This window comes from Maylandia zebra, linkage group LG2 (assembly GCF_041146795.1).
Source record: "Maylandia zebra isolate NMK-2024a linkage group LG2, Mzebra_GT3a, whole genome shotgun sequence".
In the NCBI taxonomy this organism is placed as follows: domain Eukaryota; kingdom Metazoa; phylum Chordata; class Actinopteri; order Cichliformes; family Cichlidae; genus Maylandia; species Maylandia zebra.
Genome location: NC_135168.1, coordinates 27,892,770 through 27,910,494, shown reverse-complemented (window position 1 = coordinate 27,910,494; position 17,725 = coordinate 27,892,770). Strand labels below are relative to the sequence as shown.

General features: G+C 49.7%; 1 protein-coding gene across 1 annotated transcript in view; it reads left to right on the top strand.

Moving 5' to 3' along the window:
• The window catches only part of arap3 (ArfGAP with RhoGAP domain, ankyrin repeat and PH domain 3), a 29,054-nt gene extending 12,466 nt beyond the window's left edge, over positions 1 to 16,588 (top strand). The window contains exons 6-35 of the mRNA XM_014408593.4: positions 89 to 153; positions 313 to 552; positions 906 to 975; positions 1,297 to 1,417; positions 2,345 to 2,529; positions 2,605 to 2,711; positions 3,004 to 3,203; positions 4,027 to 4,112; positions 4,426 to 4,608; positions 5,317 to 5,452; positions 5,807 to 5,911; positions 6,605 to 6,758; positions 6,838 to 6,940; positions 7,120 to 7,318; positions 7,402 to 7,465; positions 7,545 to 7,708; positions 9,064 to 9,276; positions 9,456 to 9,561; positions 9,701 to 9,848; positions 12,388 to 12,456; positions 12,788 to 12,862; positions 12,947 to 13,064; positions 13,141 to 13,269; positions 13,350 to 13,486; positions 13,758 to 13,840; positions 14,191 to 14,226; positions 14,381 to 14,444; positions 14,521 to 14,658; positions 14,758 to 14,796; positions 14,891 to 16,588. Of these exons, the coding sequence (XP_014264079.2) occupies positions 89 to 153; positions 313 to 552; positions 906 to 975; positions 1,297 to 1,417; positions 2,345 to 2,529; positions 2,605 to 2,711; positions 3,004 to 3,203; positions 4,027 to 4,112; positions 4,426 to 4,608; positions 5,317 to 5,452; positions 5,807 to 5,911; positions 6,605 to 6,758; positions 6,838 to 6,940; positions 7,120 to 7,318; positions 7,402 to 7,465; positions 7,545 to 7,708; positions 9,064 to 9,276; positions 9,456 to 9,561; positions 9,701 to 9,848; positions 12,388 to 12,456; positions 12,788 to 12,862; positions 12,947 to 13,064; positions 13,141 to 13,269; positions 13,350 to 13,486; positions 13,758 to 13,840; positions 14,191 to 14,226; positions 14,381 to 14,444; positions 14,521 to 14,658; positions 14,758 to 14,796; positions 14,891 to 15,373 (4,020 nt within the window). The 3' untranslated portion in view covers positions 15,374 to 16,588. The remainder of the gene's footprint in view (positions 1 to 88; positions 154 to 312; positions 553 to 905; positions 976 to 1,296; positions 1,418 to 2,344; positions 2,530 to 2,604; positions 2,712 to 3,003; positions 3,204 to 4,026; positions 4,113 to 4,425; positions 4,609 to 5,316; positions 5,453 to 5,806; positions 5,912 to 6,604; positions 6,759 to 6,837; positions 6,941 to 7,119; positions 7,319 to 7,401; positions 7,466 to 7,544; positions 7,709 to 9,063; positions 9,277 to 9,455; positions 9,562 to 9,700; positions 9,849 to 12,387; positions 12,457 to 12,787; positions 12,863 to 12,946; positions 13,065 to 13,140; positions 13,270 to 13,349; positions 13,487 to 13,757; positions 13,841 to 14,190; positions 14,227 to 14,380; positions 14,445 to 14,520; positions 14,659 to 14,757; positions 14,797 to 14,890) is intronic.
• The last annotated feature ends 1,137 nt before the right edge of the window (positions 16,589 to 17,725 follow it).

Genomic DNA, 17,725 nt, shown 5'->3' with positions numbered 1-17,725 from the left:
GCCACCGCTCCTCCCCCTCACTGACAGAGACGCTCTTCTGACTTTCACAGGTCTGATAAAATGTGCTGCTTTGATCATTTATGTGCAGAGCGAGAGAAGCAGACATGAAGGAAGGGAGGCGAGGAAAGAAGAGAAGCACGCAGAGGATCATGGGTAAGGCGGCTACTCATCCTCATGAAACGAGACGTAAACATGGCCTTGGAACCGATTCAAAATGCAGAAACATTTGCACGAATTACTTTAATGGACGTGATGATGTCATGCCCACGCTGTCTGCTTCACGTGCGTTGATAAAGTTTTTTGTGTTTTCAGGGGTCACAGGTTCTCGTGGACGAAGCGTTTTTCGCAGCCGTTTCACCCCGGGGACTCGCCAGGTTACAGCACTGTGGGAGAAGCTCCACCCTCCCTCCGCTGCCTTTCGCTGCCCCACCACGCCCTCCCCTGCGAGGCCGACGAGGACCTTACCATCTCCCCCTACGCCAGTTACACCTCCCTGACCGAGAGAGCCCCGCCCATCATTAGCGGCTGGCTGGACAAGCTGTCTCCGCAGGGGTGCGTTTGTTTCACACAGCTGATGGGGCCTGGATGTGGGAGGAGACTCTAAGTCTGACCCTGTTCTCTCTGTCTTTGTGGTTGGCAGGGGTGAGAGGTCATCTCTGCCCGTTCTGCTGTGTGTCCTTCTGTCTGCTCCTCCCTGTGTCTCCTTCCTCCTGAGGACATGCCTCTGCCTCGTCACTGTCCTTTCCTCCTCTTCCTACACTCGGTGTGTTTCCTTCCTTTCTCCTCTGCTTCCTTCCTTCCCTTACTGAAAGTCACTCAGTGTGGTGGAATTGGATGAAACCTAAATGTGTCTCCTCTCTTGTGTAAGTGGTAATGTGACCCTGGTGTGTGTTTGTGTTTTTCAGGAACTATGTTTTCCAGAAACGCTTCGTGAAGTTTGACGGCAAAAACTTGATGTACTTTGGCAGTGAGAAGGTACTCAGATCTTTATGATGTTGCCGCCGTCCTCGTGGGACGAGCTTAGAATTTCTCATCCTGCAGGTCAGAGGCGTGGGTCACTCTGCGCCCTGCGTTCAGCCTGTCAGGCTTCGTGTTCCTAACGTAACAGTCACCCCGACAGGTTCAGGAGGGTGGGCCCTTGTTAGCATCCTCTCATTAAGCTCCTGAACATTTCAGAGCTTTATTGATCCCAGCAGCGGAAAGACAAAAAAGAGGAAACACTGCTATCACCAGAGCTTGTCGCCCTGCTGACCGCACAGTTTGGACTCATCTCCTCTGACCTGTTCTCTGTTTCAGGACGCCTACCCAAAAGGAGTCATCCCATTGGCTGCCATCCAGATGGCCCGTCCAGCCAAAGACAATAAATTTGAAATTGTGACGAGTCACCGGATCTTTGTGTTCAGGACGGATAACGAAGGTAAACACACGACATCAGATTCTCTGATTTTTCTCTTCTTGTTGTAAACGTTTTCCCAATAAAAACACAAAATGCAACAAAATTCAAGGTTGATGATAATGATGGTGTTGATGATGATGGTGGGGGTGATGATGATGGGGGTGATGATGGTGGGGGTGATGATGATGGGGGTGATGATGGTGGGGGTGATGATGATGGGGGGATGATGCTGATGGTGGTGGCGATGACGATGATGCTGGTGATGATGATCTTAATGGTGTAGATGATGGGGGTGATGGTGATGATGGCGATGACGATGATGGTGGTAATGATATGTGATGACATGGTTGTGATGTGAAGATGATGATGATTAAAGCGCCTTAAGGCGACTGTTTTGATCTCATGCTGTATGATAGTGATGATGATGATGATAAAGATGATGATGATCATCATCGTCATCACGACCACCATCATCGTCATCACGACCATGATAGTGATGATGATGATGGTCGTGCTGATGGTCGTGATGACGATGATGATGATGGTCGTGATGATGATGATGATGATGGTTGTGAGGATAATGAGGATGATGGTTGTGATGATGATGATAGTGATGATGATGATGATGATGATGATGGTCGTGATGATGATGTTGGTCGTGATGATGATGATGGTCGTGAAGATGATGATGGTTATGATGATGAGGCTGATGATGGCTGTGATGATGATGATGATGGTCGTGACGATGATGATGATGATGGTCGTGATGATGATGTTGGTCGTGATGATGCTGATGGTCGTGAAGATGATGATGGTTATGATGATGAGGATGATGATGATTGTGGTGATGATGATGGTCATGACGATGATGATGGTGGTATTGACCATAATGATGATGATGATGCTTTTGATGATGGCAAAGCAGTTGATGTGTTTCCTGTGCATCAGTGCTGCGGCGGTGCTGGGTGTCCACGCTGCAGGAACACGTCAGAGATCAGCTGGTGTTTGGACGGCGGCGTTTTGGTCCTGGAGCTCACTGCCAGAAACATGGGGGCCTGGAACTCAAAGGAACAAAATCCAAAGTGTACGCTGCCATCAACACGGACCAGATCTGGCTCTACAAGAGCGAGCAGGTGAGGGCACCACCAGTTGACTTCCTGTGACTTTCTCAGGGTCCTGTGACTATTTCACTTCCCATGTTTCTCCAGTGTTTCCGTAACGGCATCGGCATCACGGTGATCGAAGCTCGCGGAGCAACGATCCGAGATGGAAAACACAAGAGCTTCGACCTCATCACGCCGTATAAAACTTTCAGGTGGGTGAGTTGAAACTCAGCTCAGCTGCTGCTTGATTTTGTCAGTACTGTCTGCAGTTACCAGCCTCGCTGACGCTGCATCAATCAAACTCTTGAGAAAGACTCAGGTTTGAGTCTCTGGGCTTTCCTGCTCTGCAGATCAAACTGAGTCCTGCCCTCAGCAGCGGGTCGCTGAATGAGAAAAATCTCTTATTGTCCCACACAGTTGGAGTTCTGAGTAATTCTGTTTTAATGAGAACGCTGAGACAAACAATGTAGATGTCGTTAAATGACCTTTGCTGCGCCTCCTCAGCTTCACCGCAGACTCAGACCGGGACAAACGGGACTGGATGGAGGCACTGCAGGAGGCGATCGCAGAAACTCTGTCAGATTACGAGGTGGCCGAGAAAATCTGGTCCAACCGCTCCAACAGGATGTGCGCGGACTGCAAGGCCCTGAACCCCGATTGGGCCTCCATCAACCTGTGTGTGGTCATCTGCAAGAACTGCGCAGGTACGACCTGCTCTCGAGGCTCGACATCTTCACTGATACCAGAATCAGAGTCCTCTTTCTCTGCTGTCAGTTTAGCTCTGATCTAATGACGGCGGCGGTCAGCTGTCAGCTAACATGAGCTAGCGTGACAGAAACACATTTACAACCTGCAGCAAAAGCCTACATTTCATCTCATCCGCCCATCGATCTCTTATTTACAGTCTGTGTCATCACAGAGAGAGAAGCACACTGACTCACGTTATCTGGGACATCTGGTTAGGCAGGCCAGATGTTATCTCTTACCTGTCACAACAGGTAACAGTGGCCCAGTAACATTCCCAACAAGCAGCAACTAACAAAGCAGAAATGTAACCAACAACAACTGTAAGAACCTAACAACACGCACACACGCACGCACACACAGGTTCCCCACAGATCACCAGGGAAGCTGCTCTGAAGTCAGGAGGTCAGCATGGAGACCTGCAGCAGAAAGAAAAACACCACATGTTGAAGGTGAGGTTGTTTCTGTGGCTCACTGAAAATATCAGGCCAATAAACACACCTGCACAGGTAAACAGGAGCCTGTTTACCTGTGCAGACACGAATCACTGCAGGTGAAACTGCCACTTAGGAGACAAGTCTGTTAAGACTGCAAGATCGTCACCAGGTGATACATTGGTATTGTGCTAGTGTTTGGAGAAGTCAGTGATGAAACACACCAGTGTGTGTCACAGCTGTGTTTCCCACTGTGTGTGTGTGTGTGTGTGTGTGTGTGTGTGTGTGTGTGTGTGTGTGTGTGTGTGTGTGTGTGTGTGTGTGTGTGTGTGTGTGTGTGTGTGTGTAGGCCAGCACAGAGGGCTGGGCACGATGGTCTCCAAGGTTCAGAGTCTGAAACTGGACACAAGCGTGTGGAGCAACGAGATCGTTCAGGTGAGAGCGGCTTCAGGTGGCCTCTCGATCTGAGGTTGGTGTCAGTGCGGCTCTCTGCTGTTACAGGCTTTCAGCTGTAGGGGGGGTTAGTGGCAGGTGTAGTCTAACATCCACCTGTTTTTATGAAGTATTCACCTGTAAAGGTGGAAAAGCTTATTAAAGGACACTGAAGCTACTGAGAATGTGACAGAGAAGCTCTAAAGTACCAGCTCGGAGCAGCCGGTTCAGAACCAGCATTCACAGACGCCTGAAAGCAGAGCCGTGCTGTTGTGTTTGTTTGTTTGCTTATACTGTGTGTATGTTTGTGGGCCAGCTCTTCATCATGCTGGGGAACGACCGGGCCAACGACTTCTGGGCGGCCCGTCTGTCCGTCTCTGAGGAGTTGGACTGCGATGCGTCGGCTGAGCAGAGGAGAGAGTTCATCGCCCAGAAGTATCGCGAGGGTCGATACCGCCTTGCCCACCCGGCGTTCAGCAGCCAGGAGGAGCTGCTCAAGGTTTGCCCGACTGCTTTCATGAAATAAATACACTTAATGTTGGCATGCTGGGGTGAGAAGGGCCACAACAAGACGGGTCATAAAGGTTCATGCGTGAAATAGCTTCATGCAGCTTTAACTAACTGAAGCTAGTTAGGACGCTGTAATGCACACATGTGGTGTGTGCGGTGTGGTGCTGGGAGAGCACGTCAGCCTCATAGATCGTAATGTTGTAGATGAGGTCAGACTCAGACCGCAGCAAATCATAAGCAGCTGCTCTTTGTGTGGGGGGAGCCTTTTTCCTGAGTGCACTGGGGCTCAGTGACCAAATGTTTAAAGCATCAGAGACGAAGATAAAAGCAGCTGGTAGATAAAAACAGGAGGCTTCGACTCACTCACACCTTTCGTCTAAGAAACTTCTGCATCAAAAGGTCAAAGGTTACCCTGATCAGCTGACATGCTGATCCAAACATTTAAAGCCTTAATAAACAATCGCGAAACAGAATCACAGCAGCACAGCCATGAGTCTGTCTCAGACACGCACACACTGAGTTACTGTCAGTCTATAGTACATCTGTGACATCATCAGAAGATGGCTCCTGCGTTTGTGTGTCCGGGTTCGCAGGGCCTGAGGTTTCCATGGCAGCAAACAGCAATAACAACGATGATGATGTGATAGTGTGCAGAGATGGTTCTGGTGTTGACGATGATACTTCGTGTCTCCAACAGGTTCTGTGTTCAGCCGTCTCTGAGCAGACTCTCCTGAAAACGGTGACTCAGATTTTCTCAGAGGCGGAGTCAGCTCACCTCGCCAACGACTCCAACGGCCGCCACCCCCACCTAGCGGATCACTGCAGCACATCAGGTTGGACTCTACTGTGCTCTGCTGTACTCTAATGCACTCTGCAGTGTTGAGCTGCGAGGAAGCAGGGCGTTGTATTTGATCCGATTAAATTCAACGTGTGAAGTCGGTGACTGAGCTCGGTGCGGAGCAGCGTTGGCGCTGAAGGTCAGCCGCTCCGTTATCAGTGCTGTCCTGCAGGGAGGCTTTCTCACTGTCACGCTCGGCTTCACTGAGCAGTTTTCCGAGTGTTGGCTCAGCAGAAGAACACCTGCGTCAGTGTCAGTTTGCTCCAGACGCAGCTGTGCAATATTTCTCTTTCGTTGATGTGATTGGCTGACGGTGTTTATCTGATAATGTTGTGCTTTTATCGGTCAGATCCCAGCGTCTACGATGAAATCATGCAGCCGATTCTTCACTCTGGGTACCTCTACAAGTCGAGCTCTGCCAACAGAGGAACAATGTCCAGAAAAAACAGAGAAGGTAGGAAGAGGCGGGGTCAGAGGGTTTAAGGTTTAAACAGTCCTCAGATCAGAACAAAGAGGCGGTAAACGCCTCCAACACCTGCCAAAATTCACCCAAACCAAAAACTGTCAGAGACGTTTTCAGGTCTTCAGCAGGTTTCTGCTTCAGTGTTCAGGCTCAGAGCACAGGGCGGGATGTTAGCTGTGTTAGCTCACAAAGGCTGCTGGCTTGGTACCACAGACCAGGACGTTGTAGCACGAGCTTGAAATGTGGTGTTTTTTAACGTCATCTCTTTTCAAACATCTCGTTTCCCACAACATAAGGATTATCTGATTTCTGAGCAGTGCTGACAAAGTAAAAGTTGCTCCTTAGACGTTTATTCAGATTGTGGTTTTGTTTCGTCCCGACGGCTGAAGCGCAGCTTCCAAACTCCATCAGATTCTCTGAGCCGTGTGCGCACTGGCAGCAAACACAAAGGAATTCTGGGAATTCTTGTGGAATTTGAGGCTACGCTGATACGATAACAATCAGAGCAGACTACAGCCACTCTGTAGCATCGTGACGTAGCTGTCGACGTATGCAGAATCATTTATGGCACTGACAGTTTGCTTCACCGCCCGCCTGTGAGCAGCACTAATGTTGCAGATGAAGAGGAGGGGAACGAACATTCATAGCTGAGTCTCGTGTAAAATTCTCTGTTCTCATCATCAGACTTCCAGAAGTTCTGGTGCTCGGTGGATCAGTCTCTGGTCTTCTACGAGTCAGATCGATCAGCTGATCCCAGCCTGCAGATCAGCGCTAAAGACATCGTGTGTTTGGGCGTCAGTCGACCCGACTCCTCCAACAACAACGGATTCATTGACAGGTTTTTATTCGCCAAGCTCCACGGTTAAACAGAAAGCTCAGATGGTCAGCCTGGTCAAACTCAAACTTTTCTCCCTCAGGTTTCGTTACACCTTCGAGTTGTATCTGACGTCGGAGAAACTCTTTCAGTTTGGCTTGGAAGCGTCCGACGAGCTGCACAGCTGGACCAAAGCCATCGGAAAGGTCTGCGCCGCATTTCGTCTGCATCCTCCTCACAGAGCAGCTGAACACGTTTGTTCTGCTGTTCATGTTACAAACAATCAAATAAATAATGTTACAAAATTGTTCTAACACAAAATATTTTCCCTAAAAACTTCCTTGAACAAAAAACTGATCCATGTTTGTGCTGCGACCGTCACCAGGCTGCCACGCCGCTCAGCTGTCACTGCCTGCTGACCCGAGAGTTTGAACGGGTCGGGCTTCTACGGTACCGGGCGATGCTGGACCCTCAGCAGTGGAAGGAGGCTTACTTTGTCCTGCAGAAGTCCAACCTGTTCATCTGTCCCCGCAACGACGGCGCCGCCGAGGACATCATCAACCTCAACCGCCTGCAGGAGCTGAGTATGTGTGCTGGTCCCGGTCCGGGTCCTGGTGAATAGTTCTGATGGAGTCTGATTGTTATTGACGGAGCGCTCTGTGTTCAGGTATCACCTCCGAGATGGAGAACCAGGAGAAGAAAGACATCCTGGTCCTGGTGGAAAAAGGAAGGTGAGTGTTTGTCTGGTCTAGGCTTCAGTTTGTTGTCTGCTTCACATTTTGACGCACATGCGTTCGGTGTTCCCGTCAGAACGCTCCACCTGCAGGGCGTCGGTCGCGCAGACTTCTCTCTGTGGTACTCCGACATTCAGCGAGCAGCCGGCGGTAAAGGAAATGCTCTGAGAGACCAGCAGATGAGCAGGAACGACATCCCCATCATCGTGGACAGCTGCATCGCCTTCATCACACAGTACGGTGAGGAAGACTGACAGACAGACTTTCCTTGTTGGTAAGGGTTGGGGTTAGGAGACTGTAGCTACGCCACTGTGGGCTCTGCTGCTGATGGAGGATCGTCTGATTAAACTGAACTGAAGAGGTGGAGGAAGCTTCAGGTCTCAATGGTGACAGGACAGTGAGATGAACAGAGCCTCTAACCCTCCTCAGGTCATTTTAAATAAATGAAAATATTTGGAAAAATGCACTTCTGAAGTACTTTTATGGCACCGTGCTCACTCACTCGTGAGCTGCTGCAACATGAATCAAATGGCTGAATTGCCACCTCAGCATGCAGGCAGCTTCTATAGAGTCTTGCTAATGACCTGCTAGTTGTATTCAGGTGTGTTGCAGCAGGGACACATGGAAAAGTTTCAGGACAGCGGCCCTCGAGGACTGGAGTTTGAGTTAGACGATACAGTTCACGTACTTCCTTTTGACCCTGGGGCCTAACCATGTAAACACTGGATTTCAAAGGATGTGAAGACCTTTTATTCGCTCACACATGAGAAAACGATCATTTAAAGACTGATTATCATCTTAATAATTCAGACTATTTTAGATATCTCCAATTGAGGACCTACTTCCAGCAGAACATTGTCACCAGAACTGATCTATATGATCCAATACTGATCCTTCTTCGTGGAAACAGGTAAGGCTGCGAGGGTTTTGACAAAGAAGCCTCACTCTACGGGCTGTGATAAAGAAAATGAAGGAAACATTTCAATATTAAATGAAGAATCGTTGGACGAATGTTCCTCCTTGTGGAAATGTACAAATTCCAGTATATGTCCAGCTGGAAATGTCTGATGTGTTTTTTCATCTGGACACAGGTACACTGTTGGAGGTTAGGTGGGCCGTTGGCACATGTTTTGGGGCTTCCCTATTATTAAACCCGTAAAACTTTAGTCAGTATATTTAAGGTAAATAACATACCTTTATAATTTTCTACCATACTCGTCTGCTGGGTAGAAAAGGTGCTTCTAGCAGGTGATTAACCCAAGCAAACCTGCGCTCCTCCCCGATGAGCTGCTTGAGTTTAGGAGGAGGAGGAGCAGTGTGTTAGATGCATTGTGAAGACTGAACCTCACTGCATGGTTCTTCTGCCGTTGTCATCAGGACGACTTGCTGCCGGGTTGAACTTGGCGTGTTTTTCCCTGCAGGATGTTTTAGAGCCAGAAGAAAAACCCTGCAGACCAGCTTATGTGTGATTTTACTGTTTCTGCTGATAAATGATGTGCTCAGATGTGATGAAAGAGGCACGCAGCTCTGTTCCCCTGGTTTCTCATGTCAGGATAACAGAGCCGTGTGACCGAAGCCGCTCTGGGTCTGTGCAGGTCTGGGTCACGAAGGCATCTACAGGAAGAACGGAGCCAAATCCAGGATCAAGCTGCTGATGGAGGAGTTCCGCAGAGACGCTCGAAACGTCAAGCTGCGGATCGGGGACCACTTCATCGAGGACGTGACCGACGTACTGAAGAGGTTCTTCAGAGAGATCGATGACCCAATCTTCATGGTCGACCTCCACCCACTGTGGCAGGAAGCTGCCAGTGAGTCCACCTTTCTTCTGAGCGGTGCTTCTGCTGTCAGGGTTCAGGTCCAGACCACAACCCGAACATCACCTGATTTTACTTATATTTCAGGGACGGTCGGCGGTACACCTTCAGCTGATTGTAATTTGTCTAAATGAGTGATTGGTGTCTGTAACGAGTTTGTTCTTCATGCTCAGAAATCCCTCAGAGGCGTGCGAGGCTGGACCGTTACAAAGACATCATCCGCACTCTACCCCGAGTCAACCGGACCACCCTGGCTGCTCTCATCAGTCACCTGTACAGGTGAGCTCCCTAAGAAGCTGCACTGGTTACACCTGGTGGGGGTGGGGCTTAGGAACTTGCCTTTTTGTAGAAAACAGCAGGTGAGTGTAGGACACTGAGCCAAACGATGAGTCTAAAGAGGTTACCTGCGGTTCTTTAGGGTCCAGAAGTGCGCAGATCTGAACCAGATGTGCACCAAGAACCTATCGCTGCTCTTCGCTCCAAGTCTGTTCCAGACGGATGGGAAAGGTGAGCATGAGGTGAAGATCGTGGAGGACCTGATAGACAACTACCTGTACGTCTTTGAAGTGAGTAAGCCGTAGGGGCACACCAACACGTTCCCCCGTGTGTGACGTTCTCCTGTGTGTGACGTTCTCCTGTGTGTGACGTTCTCCTGAGTGTGAGGTTCTCCTGTGTGACGTTCTCCCGTGTGTGACGTTCTCCTCTCTGTGTCATGTTCCCCCGTGTGTGACGTTGTCCTGGGTGTGACGTTCTCTTGAGTGACGTTCTCCTGTGTGTGTCGTTCTCCTGTGTGTGACGTTCTCCTCTCTTTGTCATGTTCCCCCGTGTGTGACGTTGTCCCGTGTGTGACGTTGTCCCGTGTGACGTTCTCCTGTGTGTGAGGTTCTCCTGTGTGTGACGTTCTCCCGTGTGTGACGTTCTCCTGTGTGTGACGTTCTCCTGAGTGTGAGGTTCTCCTGAGTGTGAGGTTCTCCTGTGTGACGTTCTCCCGTGTGTGACGTTCTCCTCTCTTTGTCATGTTCCCCCGTGTGTGACGTTGTCCCGTGTGTGACGTTGTCCCGTGTGACGTTCTCCTGTGTGTGAGGTTCTCCTGAGTGTGACGTTCTCCTGTGTGTGAGGTTCTCCTGTGTGTGAGGTTCTCCTGAGTGTGAGGTTCTCCTGAGTGTGACGTTTTCCTGTGTGTGACGTTGTCCTCTGTGTCTCATGTTCCCTCGTGTGTGATGTTGTCCTCCCTGTCTCATGTTCCGTCGTGTGTGACGTTTTCCTGTGTGCGACGTTCTCCTGTGTGTGAGGTTCTCCTGTGTGTGACGTTCTCCTGTGTGTGACGTTCTCCTGAGTGTGAGGTTCTCCTGAGTGTGAGGTTCTCCTGAGTGTGAGGTTCTCCTGTGTGTGAGGTTCTCCTGTGTGTGACGTTCTCCTGTGTGTGAGGTTCTCCTGAGTGTGAGGTTCTCCTGAGTGTGACGTTTTCCTGTGTGTGACGTTGTCCTCTGTGTCATGTTCCCTCGTGTGTGATGTTGTCCTGTGTGCGACGTTCTCCTGTGTGCGAGGTTCTCCTGTGTGTGACGTTCTCCTGTGTGTGACGTTCTCCTGTGTGTGAGGTTCTCCTGAGTGTGACGTTTTCCTGTGTGTGACGTTGTCCTCTGTGTCATGTTCCCTCGTGTGTGATGTTGTCCTGTGTGCGACGTTCTCCTGTGTGTGACGTTCTCCTGTGTGTGACGTTCTCCTGTGTGTGAGGTTCTCCTGAGTGTGACGTTTTCCTGAGTGTGACGTTTTCCTGTGTGTGACGTTGTCCTCTGTGTCATGTTCCCTCGTGTGTGACGTTTTCCTGTGTGTGACGTTCTCCTGAGTGTGACGTTCTCCTGTGTGTGACGTTCTCCTGAGTGTGACGTTTTCCTGTGTGTGACGTTGTCCTCTGTGTCATGTTCCCTCGTGTGTGACGTTGTCCTCCCTGTCTCATGTTCCCTCGTGTGTGACGTTTTCCTGTGTGCGACGTTCTCCTGTGTGTGACGTTGTCCTGTGTGTGATGTTCTCCTGAGTGTCGTTCTCCTGTGTTTGACGTTCTCCTCTCTGTGTCATGTACCCCCGTGTGTGACGTTCTCCTGTGTGTGACGTTCTCCTGAGTGTCGTTCTCCTGTGTGTGTCGTTCTCCTGTGTGTGACGTTCTCCTGTGTGTGTCGTTCTCCTGAGTGAAGTTCTCCTGAGTGTGACGTTCTCCTGTGTGTGTCGTTCTCCTGAGTGAAGTTCTCCTGAGTGTGAGGTTCTCCTGTGTGTGTCGTTCTCCTGAGTGAAGTTCTCCTGAGTGTGAGGTTCTCCTGTGTGTGAGGTTCTCCTGTGTGTGAGGTTCTCCTGTGTGTGAGGTTCTCCTGTGTGTGACGTTTTCCTGTGTGCGACGTTCTCCTTTGTGTGAGGTTCTCCTGTGTGTGAGGTTCTCCTGTGTGTGAGGTTCTCCTGAGTGTGACGTTCTCCTGTGTGTGACGTTCTCCTGAGTGTGACGTTTTCCTGTGTGTGACGTTGTCCTCTGTGTCATGTTCCCTCGTGTGTGACGTTGTCCTCCCTGTCTCATGTTCCCTCGTGTGTGACGTTTTCCTGTGTGCGACGTTCTCCTGTGTGTGAGGTTCTCCTGAGTGTGAGGTTCTCCTGAGTGTGACGTTCTCCTGTGTGTGACGTTCTCCTGAGTGTGACGTTTTCCTGTGTGTGACGTTGTCCTCTGTCTCATGTTCCCTCGTGTGTGACGTTTTCCTGTGTGCGACGTTCTCCTGTGTGTGACGTTGTCCTGTGTGTGACGTTCTCCTGAGTGTCGTTCTCCTGTGTTTGACGTTCTCCTCTCTGTGTCATGTACCCCCGTGTGTGACGTTCTCCTGTGTGTGACGTTCTCCTGTGTGTGACGTTCTCCTGAGTGTCGTTCTCCTGAGTGAAGTTCTCCTGAGTGTGACGTTCTCCTGTGTGTGACGTTCTCCTCTTTGTCATGTTCTCCTGTGTGTGACGTTGTCCTGTGTGTGACGTTCTCCTGAGTGTCGTTCTCCTGTGTGTGACGTTCTCCTCTCTTTGTCATGTTCCCCTGTGTGTGACGTTGTCCCGTGTGTGACGTTCTGTTTTGTGTTTCAGATCGATGAGGAGCATCAGACCCAGATTGAGCTGGAAATCAGCCTCATCACCACCTGGAAGGACACTCAGGTACACAAACTCACTCTTGCACAGACACACAGGTGAACCATAGAACGTAGAACATGTGTTAAGTGTTTCATTCAGCGTCCTGGTCTCTGGGACCAACGTGATCATCCGTCTCTATCCCAGCATCCTGTTGCCCCACCCTCTGCATGTCCTCCTTCACTACACCCATGAACCTCCTCTGAGGCCTTCCTCCTCTCCTCCTGCCTGGCAGCTCCATCTTCATCATCCTTTGTGCGATGCGTTCCCTCAGCCGGTCCTCGGCGGTTCCTTTTAAAGTTTAGCTGATTTTGCCTCTGTGTCTGAAACCGCCGCCTGATTGGTTGATTCTGTACAGCTCTCTCAGGCCGGTGATCTGATCATTGAAATCTATCTGGAGATGAAGATACCCGACTGCTGCATAACTCTCAAAGTAAGGCTGGGCATCGTTAATCAGAACTTTTATTGATAGCAATAATGACAATTACTAAAGCTGTGTGACCTCTGACCCGTGCAGGTGTCTCCCACCATGTGTGCTGAGGAGCTGACCAATCAGGTTCTGTACATGAGGAACGTCCCAGCTGGGGACAAAGACGTCTGGATGACGTTTGAGGCCATCGAGGACGGTCAGCTGGGTGAGCAAACACTCCTGTCTCTCTCAGGAGGTCAGAGGTCACCTGTCTCACATGTTGGTTGTTGTCATGTTTCTAGAGCGTCCGTTACACCCCAAAGAGAAGGTCCTGGAGCAAGCTCTGCAGTGGTGTAAGATGGCCGACCCGAGCTCCGCCTACCTGGTGGTGAAGAGGGTCCCTAAAGGAGAAGGCATCACTCTCCTCACCTGTAGGTGGACACAACTGTGCAATAATAAGCTTCTGATGTTGCATTAATGGCTAACGTGTCCACCTGTGTGTGCCTGTCAGCCTATAAGAGCGAGATCATGAAGGTGGGTCTGCTGAGGTGTCGCGAGGAGCCTCCGAAGCTCCTTCAGGGGACCAGGTTCCAGGAGAGAACGTTCCAGATTCGACACCACAAACTGCTGCTGCTCAAAGACAAGAAGGTAGTCGGGAACAGTAGACAGCAGTAAAACAAACAGTTAAAAAAGAATAGAATAGAATAGATATCATTGTACATGGACAACAAAACTGTAGGCGCTCCACACCAACTGTGGCCGAATACTTAACAAACAGGAGAAATGTGTACAAAATACTGGAGAACAAGAAGACGAGTAACACCTGGGAAAACATTAAAAACCAAAATAAGAACAGAAAACCAGCAAATCTCAGTAAGACAATAGTAAAAAACAAAAGTCTCAACATCTGTGTCTGCAGAGCATCAAACCTGAGAAGGAGTGGGCTCTGAAGTCCTTAAAGATCTACATCGGCATCCGCAAGAAGCTGAAGGCTCCAACCAGGTAACACACACAAGTCTGGTTTGCTATCCTCGTGGGGACCTCCCATTGACATAATGCTTTTCCTAGCTGCTTACCCTAACCATCAAAAATGAATGACTAACACTGACCCTACACCTAAACCGAACTCAAATGTAGCTTCACACATAAACCACATTTTGAGTGTGAAAAATGGCCTCAACCCTGGGCTGTTGGTCCCCACCAGTATAGTAAGAACCCGTACACACAAACACACACACACAGACACACACCCACATGCACATAGACACACACATACACACACACACACACTCCTGCAGTCTGAACTGAGCACTGAGCGTCAGAGGCTGATGGCTTGTGTGTTTCCTGTGCAGGTGGGGCTTCACAGTGATGTCAGACAAACACCAGCTGTAAGTATCAGGGCTCACCTGTCCTCCTCAGCGTCACACTCACCTGTAGCTGATGTTTGACTCAGTCACACATGGACGTTGTGCATTAAAATAAAAGCTCTGAGGGTTTGAGTTTTGCATGAAGTCAAAAGTATCTGCCCCTCCCCTCCACCAGGTACCTGTGCTGCAGCAGTGAGGCCGAGCTGTGGGATTGGATCACGAGCCTTCTCAGAGCTCAGGTACGTTTACCTGCACACTGGTCTGGGATCAGCCGTCGCTCCTGTGCTGGCCATCATGGATGTGCTTCTGTTGCAGAACGATGACCCGGGTCCTCCAGTGCTGCGCCGCCACTCCTCCTCTGACATCTCCAAGCAGAAGTTCGGAACGATGCCGCTCGTCCCCATCAGAGGAGACGAGAGCAATAGCAGCATGCTGTCGGCCAATCAGACGCTGGTTAGGGTCCAAATCTCTGCTGTTTCTCAGACATGCTCAGTAAACTCTCACAGGTCAAATGCACAAACCCGTCATCTGTACTTTGTCTTCCCCCTGCAGAGGAAACTACACGACCGGAGAACTCTCTCCATGTACTTTGTAAGTACTCTGTACTTCCTCTCGTCTCACTCGTGAGCCTGTAGTAAACGCTGGGGGGGCGGGGTTTAACCTTGGGTCTCGTGTGTGTCTCCAGCCCATGAAGGTCCAGCAGGACTCGTTCGAGGAACGCTCGGAGTCTCCTGACCTGCCTGAGCCGCTCTATGAGGAGGTCGGCGACTTCGGCCTGCAGGTCCTGAAGTCTCTGGAGACCAGCTTCCTGTCCAGCAGCATCGCAGAGACCCAGGAAGTGCCAGACCACCCCCCACTCAGGTTGGTTCCCGTGGAGTCCAGAGATTTGGATCACATGATCATCCCGGAAGTAGTCCGGATGGCGAGAGGCTCCGTGGAGACTCTGGAGCAGAGCAGCAGCAGTAGCGGAGGAGCCGGCGGAGGCGATGGAGATGCAGGCTCTCCAGATTCAGATGCTGCCAGCCAGCCTGCAGTGAGAAGCAGGCAGACGCTGATGGGAGTCTGCACGCCATCGCAGGAACTGCTCCTGCAAGAGCTGTCCTCCGCCTTCATCAAGAATACCACGGAGGAGGAGCGGGAGGAAGAGGAGAGGCCCTACGATGTCTGAGGACCGAACAGTGGAGTCACATGATCTCCCTCCATTCACAGCACGCCAGCAGTCGACTCAAGGTAGCCATTCAGGTTACAGAGACAACGATCACATGACCTCATACAGGACCCGTCAGGCAGACTTTACTGTAAAAGCTGCGGCTGAGGAGGGCCATGTGATTCGGCCGCCTGTAGGTGATTGGAGCTCAGTTCGGGGCTGTACTAACATCAGCGGCTCTCTGACTTTTTCAGCCTGTGTGTGTGCAGCGTCCTCTGCAGCCAGGAGAGGGCGCTGTATCAGTTTGTACTTAACAGACTGAGAGCTGAGTGTTCTCTTTATGTAACAGGAAGTTTGATCACACGTGTTTAATTGTGAATGACTCACAAACGGTGAAAAATGTTTTTATGATATTTTAATGTTTCCAACGAGTCTAATCTGATATCTCACATCAGTAACCTTCTCTAACCTGTCAGTTCAAATACTCGATGAAGCTCACACAGGTAAAGGAGGAAGGTGTCACAGGTAACCCACAGCGCTGTTCCTGCGGATGTGTTTAAATAAAGTTAGAAGAGACTAAGTGACAGAGAGCCAGCTTCAGTGACGACTCTGGGATTACACATCAGATTACACAAACGATGACATCATGGAAACGCGGAGCTGTGAAGATTAAATTGAAGTAAACGAGCTGCAACGTGTGGAACAAATCAAACTGTGAACACAGTTGGTCACATCTAAACGCAGGCGCCTCATTGGTCAGTTCTACACGTCTGTGTGTAAAGTGACCAATGAGGCGCCTGCCTCAGTCTTAAATTGGCTGTCTGGAAGTCATGCGTTGGTTTGGCGCCTCCTGCTGGGACAGTGTAACGTGTTCTTCCTGTCGCTCTGTCAGTGCTAATGCTGCATTTCCTGTGAGGATTTCATAATAAAAGTCATGTGATGATCCAGCTGGAGTTCATAGTACTGCAGTACTTCCATCAGTTATCACTTTGTATTCGTTTGGAAGCTGTATGAACATTTTTATAGACATGTTATTCATATAAAGACACTTGTAAACATATCTGCAGTAACACACACGTGTGTATTTATGGGAGTGTTTCCCAGTAGCCACAGTGTTCCAGTAAAGCTGCTGGTGAGGCCAGACTGGCCTCACTGGTTTGTGTTGCTGAAACCTCTGTGTGCTCATGTTCCTGTACAGATTTGGGATGTGTTATTAAAATGCTGGTTTGCTGCAAATTGATTGGTTCAGAGCTGTCATGCCTTATCCAATATTTCCTCTTATTCTGAAAAGCTTCCTCTTGATGGTTTGGCAGGATGTGATGCAGAGAGCGAGCAGCAGGTATTCAAACATTCTGCAGGGAAGTCTTCTTACAGAGAAACTGCTTCCTCCGAGGGAAGGGTCCTCGTGTCAGAGTGTGGACAGCCTCTCAAAGAAGCCGAATTAATCAGATCTGAGAGCAAACTCGAACACAAAGATCACATCCAACTTTATTTATTCAGACTTTCCTAACAAAGACACAAATTTCCCAAAGGAACGTCATAACTGTGCCGGCACTGTTAGCGATCCATCCAGAAGCTCGCAGAGAACCCATAGCATCGGTTTGTCAGCTAAAATACCAGCTGACTGATCACAGGGAGGGGTCAGTGATGGTCGGTTTTCACACGGACCTCTGTTTCACAATCAGAAGGTTCGGCACCTGCTGGATTTTAGAAGGAACACGCTTCCATGTTGGCTTCACTCTTAAGATCAGGAAGCTACGTCCAATTTTTAGACTTTATCACTTCTAAACTGACAAGTTATTAATGTGTACATGAAGCAAAGACCATGATCCCACCCGCTGGCTTTTAAAGAGCTCTGTAGTTATCTCAGTGTCCATCGTCTCTCCTGGTCCGTCACTCTGTAGAGAAACACAAGCTCCAGCAGCTGTGAGGAGGGTGTGCGTGTTTCCTGAATCAGTAACAGCTCACAGGTGAACAGGATGTATGCAGGTAAACCGGAGGGTCCGTCGAGCTGATCGGTGGTTTCGTGAGGATAATGTCAATACGTGCATGCATTTGTGCGAGCTGCAGATGGAGACTTTGTTTGCTGAGGTCTTCAGTCTTGTGAAACCGCCTGACACTCTGGCAGACAGACACAGACACCCTTAACCTGAAACACTGGCACAGGTTAACGTGGAGTCGAAGTCTGAATAGAACAGAATAGAATTCAGCTTTATTGTCATTGCACATGTCCAAGTAAGGCAACCAAATGCAGTTTGCATCCATCCAGAAAGTGCTTCAGCAATAATACAGATATATTACAGAATATGGATCTATGTTACAGTGTACAGGGTATGAAGGTATGTTATGAATATGCTATAACTACAAGCTACG